The 8,568-nt window shown below is 37.1% G+C and overlaps 2 protein-coding genes and 1 pseudogene across 2 annotated transcripts; 2 read left to right on the top strand and 1 right to left on the bottom strand.

Annotated features, from left to right (window-relative positions):
* LOC133725767 (anthocyanidin 3-O-glucosyltransferase 2-like) overlaps positions 1–1,139 on the top strand; it is a 2,799-nt pseudogene extending 1,660 nt beyond the window's left edge.
* A 75-nt stretch (positions 1,140–1,214) lies between these two features.
* Positions 1,215–2,313, bottom strand: LOC133725766 (uncharacterized). Its single transcript, XM_062153143.1, has 2 exons — positions 1,724–2,313; positions 1,215–1,358 (listed from the first exon to the last, which is right to left on the bottom strand). Exons 1-2 carry the CDS (start codon positions 2,018–2,020, stop codon positions 1,251–1,253), a joined length of 405 nt encoding a protein of 134 aa, XP_062009127.1. The 5' UTR covers positions 2,021–2,313; the 3' UTR covers positions 1,215–1,250.
* A 1,272-nt stretch (positions 2,314–3,585) lies between these two features.
* On the top strand, positions 3,586–7,919 carry LOC133725765 (glucan endo-1,3-beta-glucosidase 3-like). The gene is made up of 3 exons (XM_062153142.1): positions 3,586–5,812; positions 5,929–6,603; positions 7,585–7,919. The coding sequence occupies exons 1-3, from the start codon at positions 5,749–5,751 to the stop codon at positions 7,617–7,619; spliced, it is 774 nt and encodes a 257-aa protein (XP_062009126.1). The 5' UTR covers positions 3,586–5,748; the 3' UTR covers positions 7,620–7,919.
* Positions 7,920–8,568: the final 649 nt, after the last annotated feature.

Raw genomic sequence — 8,568 nt, 5'->3', positions numbered from 1 at the left:
ATCGTCAGCCTCCTAGTAGCAGAATGAAACCAAGTGTCACCGAATTAATTTTTCGGTGGCAACATAGTGAGAAAGTTGGTCGTATTAGTGTATTATGGCTCTACGTAAGCATTATCTTTCCTGTATGTCGCCAAAATTGTAAAGCAAATGGAGTAGCCAGTTGTGCACTCTTTGCTATTTAATATGTTTTAGAATACACAAAATTAGTAGGGACTCATGATATTATTTTAGGATGTTCTCGTCAGGTTTTGGCACTATGTCCCCCCCTCCCCCCCCCCCCTCCCCCCCCCCCCCTCTGTATTCTATGGTTTCATCAATGGTTATGACTTAAGGACAGCCGTTTTGACCCAACGTAAAAAAAAAAAAAAATGTGTTTAGTTTTCTCCTCAATTTTTTTTGTTACTAATTATTGTAGTAGTGAAATTGAAATTATTTTACATAAAAGTTTCGTATAATCTTTATCGACATAGATATCTAATCCACTGATACTTGTGCATTCATAAACTTGACATTAATTAACATTAATTTTTATACATTTCAGGTGAGTACACAAATTATGATGATTTTTTACCTCATGGATTTTCGGAGAGGACTAAAGGATGGGAATGTTGTGTGGGTGGGCCCCACAAGTGGAGGTTTTAAGTCACAGAGCAATTGGGGGATTTGTATCACATTGTGGGTGGAACTCTATATTGGAAAGCTTGTGGTTTGGTGTGCCTATTGCTACTTGGCCATTGTATGCTGAGCAACAGCTCAATGCATTTCAGATGACGAGGGACTTGAGATTGGGGGTGGAGTTGAGTGTTATTTACAGAAAGGATGGTGGTTATTTTGTAATGGCGGATGAGATTGAGAGAGCTCTGAGACGTTTGATGGAGGGTGATGGTGAGATTAGGAAGAGGGTTCAAGAAATGAGTGGAATATGTAGGAAGGCTGTTGATGATGGTGGGTCTTCTTCTGCTGCTTTTGGAAGCTTAATTGAGGTCATGTTAGCAAGCCTTAAAACTAAAAGCAGTTGAATTTGAGTTCTGCAATACTACTGCATTTTATCAATGCATTCTTTTTCTATCCAGCACCTTTGTGACATTTATGATAAAGATCAGACATTTATACCGAGTAATGTTTTTTGGTACAATTTATACCGAGTAATGTTACTGTTATAAGAATGCAGATTACAGAGATGAATGATTAAATAAATTAAGGAATGAAACAATAAAGAATTACAAATGAGGAAGTGGAAGTGGAAGGCTTCAGATATTTCCCTCTTTGATAGAATTGGAGAGCCTCACATGGGCCATTGGATCTCTCTTCTTCTTCTTGAAGTGCTTAGAGGCAGCTTTCAGCACCTTATTCCATACCTAAACCACCAAACACATTGAGTTTAGAAACCAATAACAGATCAAACAGAAGACTATCAATTACCGGACAATAATCTTTCCCCTGCTAAAAACTATAAAAGAAGCCCAAAACTTGAATTCCTTTACTGGGTTTTCATATGTTTCAGAGAAAAAAAAAAAAAAATTCCAACTTATACTTGAAAAAGCTTCTAAATCTCATCCCTCTTTCTGGAACTCCCTGAACCTCAAATCCAGTGATCTACTAGTAGTAGTACCCTCTGCTCTACCTCAGATTCTTTCATCTAAAAAGAGCTCAATTTATTGAAATAACACAAATAAACTATACTAAAGCAAAGATCTACATAACCCAGAAAATCTGGCAGTACCTTTGAGGCAATGGGGTAACAATTACCCTTAACAGGAGTTGGAGAGAAATCAGGTACCAATGCCATCTTGTTCTTCTTGCTTTTCCACTTCTTCTTCTTCTTCAATGCACTCAAGTTAAGATTAAACCCAGCAGTGCACATCTTCTTCTTACCACTAGAACCCACTTTCTTGATGCTGCTACTTTGATTGTTGGACTCCAACTCCACTTGATCAAATGTGAGCTTTCTCGGGGTCATGAAATCGAAATCGAAGTCCAAATCCATCGGAGCGTAAGCCGCGGGACCAGCGGAGACCATATCGAGCTCTGCGTGTAGTCGAAATCGAAGGCAGAGTTGTCTGGGAACTTACAGAGAAGCTCTTTTGACATTACTGGCTGCAAATACTCAACCACCTTGCAAGGACCGCTCACTACAATCAGCCTCTCTCTTTGTTCTTCTTGTTGTTGTAATTTCAGTGAACTGAATAATGAATCTCCTTCTTCCAGTGCCATTGTGGAATAAAGCTATGAACTTTTGTGATGGGGAAGTTTGGTTTTGTTGGGTCTTTAATCAAGGAAGCAAGAAGAAGAAGAAGACAGAATGGAAAAGTTACCGTTGCATTGGGACTTTGTAGTTTTTTTAAAGTCGTTATATTTTTCGTCCGTTAGGACCAAACCTAATTTAGCCCCATGTGATTCTTCTATGTAAACCCAACAAATTTCTGAGCCCACCCAGAATCAAGGTTTTTTTTTTTTTTTTTTTTTGTCCTCCTCCCCCTCTGCCTGCCTAGGCCGCATAACCCGAATTCCGACATGGTCACCGGTAACTGGGCAGCAACTTCTTCCGTTACAACACAATTTATTAAACAAGTCGGAATTACCTCCAAATCTAACAACTGAAATAAATACGGTTTCTCCAAAACAAAAAGGAACTTAAATTGGTCAAATGCTCCACACAAGGACCACAATCCTTATTATCTTTAGCATCATTATGACGGTCTGACCAAAATATACAAATCATTGTATTTATTATCGTCAAATGATAGATAATATAAAATTTCAACTCAGTCATTACCGATTTTAGGCAAAACAGGCAGTTTGCCTATTATTTAATGAGCAAAAACCATAAAAGGTTCAGGGGAAAGAACTCCATTAGTATTGAAAAGGCCACCTAATGCAATTGTACTACATAGCAAAAGAAAAGGAAAATCAGACTTTTGTACAGTAAATCAGGTATGGTAGAGGATTAGGAATTTTTTGAAAGATTATATAAATGGGACACTGAAAGTACTAGCTTGTTGCAACAATCCTTAATATATTCAAAATTTATTAAGAAAATGAAAAAGATGCAACTAACTGAAAGAATGAAATTACAGATCGCTAGGATGCTCCCATGGCACATAACGACCATTGACATCAGCATCCAGAATTGCAGCTACTTCAGGTGGAGGGTTGTCTGCATAAAAAACCAGCTCTCCTCCGTCTCCATGGCCATTCTGGCTAGCTGGTTGGCCGCCTCATTGGTGTCAGGTTTCACATGGCGAAACTCCACCCTTCTGAAATTCTGCAGCTCCCTTAGGCACCTAAACATAAGCTCCCTTGTCAGTTCATCTGATGGAGGGATCTGGCCTGTGACCAAGGAGAACGTAGTTTCATTCTCTCCCTCTATTTCGAGAAAGTCTCCACCTTGACTTACTGCTAAGCCAACAGCAGCAGTCAAGGCCATCAATGCAGCGTCTGAAGTTGACCTTGAGTCCTGACCTGCCGCTCCTGCCAAGAGAGCTTTAAACGCTGCATTTTCAGATCTTATAACACAGCCAACAAAAGCTTTTCTTGAAGTCTGGTTATAAGCATAGGCGTAGTTTAACTTCCATGACCCTGCGAATGGACGTGTCCATACAATCTTATGAATAAATATTTCATTTTCAGTAACCATAAACTTTTGGATAGGTCCTGGAGCCATATTTCGTTATTGCTTTGAATGAGGCTGCAGCTTAGCAATCACAGACTGATGACCAATTTGAACACTTGAACAGAACTTATATACCGAGCAAGCTTAATTGTCATGTTGAACACAGGATTTCATGCCTTTTCAGGCCATATACGACAATAATGATAAAAATTAAAGATGGCAAGAGACCATTTGCGCCAACGGTCACATTATTTAGTCAAAACCAAAGATAAGATTTAGATTTGGACTTCACAATTTGAGTAATAATGAACCTAATCACATTGATGTCTAAATTCAAGAGAAGTTTAAGCCTAGATCATTGTAGATGACAGTAACCATTGCCAACGGTAACACTACTTAAATAAGTTTAGAATGTTGAGTTTTGAATGCCAAAACAAGATTTCCATTTTGAATGATGAAGCTAAATAAATTTCTTTCTACATTTAGAAAAACGTTCTTAAGCCTGGATTATAAATGCCACGAGAGTTGGCGACCATCTCCAACGGTAAAATTATCTTATCCAAGTTTAGAAGCAATGTCTTATTGAACTCAAACAGAATGTACCTTGGGAGAAATGAAGCTAGATAATTCTACTTTATAAATTCAAGAACACTACTAGCCTGGATTAATAGAGATGGCAATGGGCTTTTCTAACAGTAACCTTATTTATCCAACTTTGAAGCATTTAGATGTTCTAAAAACATGTCAGTATTGACGAATGAAGCTTAAAAAAGTATCTTTCTAAGTTCAAGAACACTTCAAGCCATAATTTATAGATGGCAAGGGGTCATTGCCAAAAGTAAGATAATTCATTGTCCAAGTAAGATTGAAGATTCTGTTCAAACTTGAACTCTATATCATAAATTAAATACCAAGTAGGGTATTTCATTTACAAATTGCTTGTTAACAAGAGTCAGATTATAGATGACAAAGGGCTGTGCTAACAATAACTAAACAGGCTGACATAGAGATTTTATTATAAAAGTTATCCACAAGAATACGAGCTAACTGTACTAAGCCTGACGAATGAAGGATATGAGTTCTTTTTCTGGAAAGATGTAGCAAAGAATTTCATGCTGAATGTGAATATGTGTCTTGGTATTCACATGAATAGTTAGTTGTTCTTAGTTAAAACTTTGAAAGTCGGTCCAAGTGAATGTGGTCAAAAAAATAAGTGGATATATAAGAGGCAAAGTTCCAAAGAGACAACCAAAATAGGCAAAGTACAAGATATATGCATAAACTAGCTAGGATTTAGCTTCGATCAAAACTAATCAGTAACAGTTTTCTATAGCACTCTCTTCCCAAATTATCTAGTCTGAGTGGTGATGCACAGGTGTGTATTGAATCTTTCAGTCTCTATACAATACCTCCTAGGTGTCAAGTATGAAGACAAGCATGAACCAAGATTCCTGAAGTGTAAAATGCAACCCAAGATTCATACTTTCAAGTTCAAGACGTGGCAGTATTGTATCCACTCATCAAACATACATTTTAAAATTTGATTTAACCTCTAGAAGTAACTTCATATATTAATATGTTAGCATACTGGGGCATCAATCTGAGGTGCTCATTGTTAAAGCTTACCATGCTGATCTAAATGAAAAAAGGTTAACACTTCAAAATATTGAGAGGTGAGCTAAACAAGACTACTAGATTGATAGTATATAGCTGCACCTACAACTGTCTAGGTTAAGTTTAAATAAAGACTTGCTGTGAAATTTAGAACCTATTATAGACAGGGAGAGGGTTCTCTTTGAGTAGAAAACAAGCAAGAAAATTCCAATTTTCATATTTCTCCACTGCCAAGCAAGAATATATTCAAAGGAAGACACAAAGACAGAAAATTCACTTGTACACAAATATGAGTCATAGCAGAAAGCAAGAACAAAGGAATCTGGAGTCTACTTTAGTTTCTCTGGTTTGATAATTTCACTTTACGGCCTTACGCTTTGGTTACTATTTTCGTCCCTGTACTACATTTCTCCCTTATCTATTTATTACCCAAGTCTTTGCCTGGGAGATGACTTAATCAAGCAGAAGTTTCAGTTAGTTCTTCTGGGTTTTTCAGCTTTCATCAGTTTGGCTTCTCTTGGATGGAGTCCCTAATACTAATCCTTTACATCCTCATTTCCACCACAACCTCAAGCACTCTATGTGGTAAGCAATTTACTCCAATACCATTTACTGATATTATTTCACTAACTTTGTGCAAAAATAACACTACTGTCTTTGATCAAATTCTACAACTTTTTCTATGAATTGTTTTAGAACAGATGCAAGAAGTTTATCCCAAACCCAGAAAGCAGAACAACACAGAAGTACAACTCAAATACTGAAGAAGGTGAAAGTAACAAACCACATAGACATACCAGTAGTACAAGCCAGCTCTCCATTTTCTTCTCCACCTTCTGATTCACCAGCACCAAACCCATTGCCTACTGCAGCTGTCCCTCCTAATCTTCCCTATTGTGTAAATCCACAACCACCTGCCAGTATTTTATCTCCCACATACCCACCTCAAAATGGGCCTAGCCCACACCAACCCTGCATCATTCTAAGCCCACCCAACAATACCCCAACCCAACCCAACATTCCTCTAAGCCCACCCATAAGTCCTCTAACCCCACCAGCAGTCAATCCCTCCCCTACAGTCAACTCCCCACCACCAACTGGACCAAAAAACACTCCTCCACACACAAAGCCCCAGTCTGGAGTGTGGTGTGTAGCCAAGCCGACCGTGCCCGACCCGATAGTCCAAGCGGCCATGGACTACGCGTGCGGGTCGGGGGCAGACTGCAAGTCAATCCAGCGAAACGGGTCGTGCTACCAACCCGACACGTTGCTCTCCCATGCATCGTATGCGTTCAACAATTACTGGCAGAGAAGGAAGGTGGCCGGAGGGACTTGTGATTTTGGAGGGACAGCGATGCTGGTCACTGCTGATCCAAGTAAGTACAATTCATGCAGGCCCGTTCATTTGTATTTATTAGTCTCCATAGTCAACCGGAAACGTCGTTATGTGTATTTATTTTACGGTTTTTGGATTCCCCAGAAACCAAATAACACAAACAAGGTCAGGATTTGTAGGGAAGAGAGACCACACAGCCACCATACCAAACTACGGGTTAGGGAATAGGGACGACGATAAGGAACAAGTGGAGTGTTGGATAGAAAACCAAGATACGTTTACACTTTACAGTGTGTGTATCTGAGATCTAAAGGTTTATCCGGTTACCCATACATGATAGGAATCTGACAGACCAATTAGGGTTGGTAGACCATGCCACATTGCCATGGTTTGCTTAAAATAATGGGGATTTGGTGGTGATAAAAGCGTTAATCAAGGCATTAGCTACTCTGGAGTTTGGACAAATTCCAAAGTTTATCGAGTAAATAATATATCTTCTTGAAAAACCATGGATCACTTTGCATTTTGATTTGGACGTGCGAACCGATTCAATTTCTTTTAACGTTTTTGAACCCCCATTAGCGAACCTAAATTAGGGTTTTTGGATTGCTATCTGGATCATATCTGAATGTGAACCAAATAGAAAAGTTTTTTTTTTTTTGGATAGACAAATAGAAAAGTTTTGGTGTATATAAGTCTCATGAATGCAATATCTCTGTCATACACCTCATTTATAAATTGTTTTTTTTTTTTTTTGAATATGTTTATAAATTGTTTTTGGACTACGTAAATACTCGAGTCACTTTTTTTCCCATTTGTTTTCAAACTTAATTATCTTGTTAGGAATAAACAAACTTGATCAATGTTATAGCTCGTTTTTACTTTTAACTATTGTGATCACAAGTCTTTTTCAGTATATTTGTGGCCAAACTATAGGTATTATAAGTTAGTCTTGACCCTGCATTTGAATTCCAACAAGTCCTTAATTCCATGATTTAATTATATTCATACTTGGTGGCAGGTTTTGATGGATGCCAGTTCTTCTACAATGGATGACTCAAGAATGAGTATCTACTAGCTAGATTAGACAAAAGAAAATAAAGATCGACAATGTCAATTTCGATTCTCAAAGACAGATGTCTTTGTTATTTCAACAAAGACGGATGTCTTTGTCAAACAGACATCGGACTTTAATTAGATGGGGTCCTATGAATTTGTCTAATTGCGATTTTGGATGTAGACATATTATTGGCCTATGGGGGACTTGAAAGCTAAGTGAAATTGTCTTTATCTTCCTGTCTTCCACTCTCCACTTGTAACTTTATTTGTATAATGAATGTACCTGTTTCTCTATTATACCCACTTTTTTTTTTTTTTTTCAGAGTCTATGTGATATTGAGATATTCATATATGATATTGAGATATTCATATAGGTAGTTACCTCCAAATTGAGGTCGAAATGAGGATATTATCTATATAACTTTATAATTTATCTAAAATAATTAAATAAATGTAATTAAATTTTATACATGGTCCTATCATTTAATATAAAAGTAAATTAAAAACAATCTGAGTTTGAAATTTCCTTAAACTAAAATCTTGGTGTCGTTATTACTAATTAAGATCCAAGCTTTTAATTAGATTTAATCCATGTATATATATTATGTTTTTTGAGAACCAAAGTCTTTTCTAGAACCATTCATATTGCAAAACAAACAAACAAAAAACTATGATTTGGATTAATAGAAAAATCTTTGTAATTGTCTACTTGTTCGGATCCACCAAGAATCACTTTTTGGTTCCGTCACTAAAAGTACACTAAAAATATAGGCAGCTTACTCACATAATTTTTCATGATTGAATTGATAGAGATAAGAAAGAAAGAAAAACAACACATTGTTGAAGATACATATTTAATTGTTGTAAAATTAAGGAGGTCTACTTAGTTATTTAAGTATTCAAAAAAGTGAATTGGAGGTTTAATAAGTAGGAGAGGTCCAAGTAT

Source organism: Rosa rugosa, chromosome 1 (genome assembly GCF_958449725.1).
Source record: "Rosa rugosa chromosome 1, drRosRugo1.1, whole genome shotgun sequence".
NCBI classification, from domain to species: Eukaryota; Viridiplantae; Streptophyta; class Magnoliopsida; order Rosales; family Rosaceae; genus Rosa; species Rosa rugosa.
This window is presented reverse-complemented; position numbering and strand designations above follow the sequence as displayed.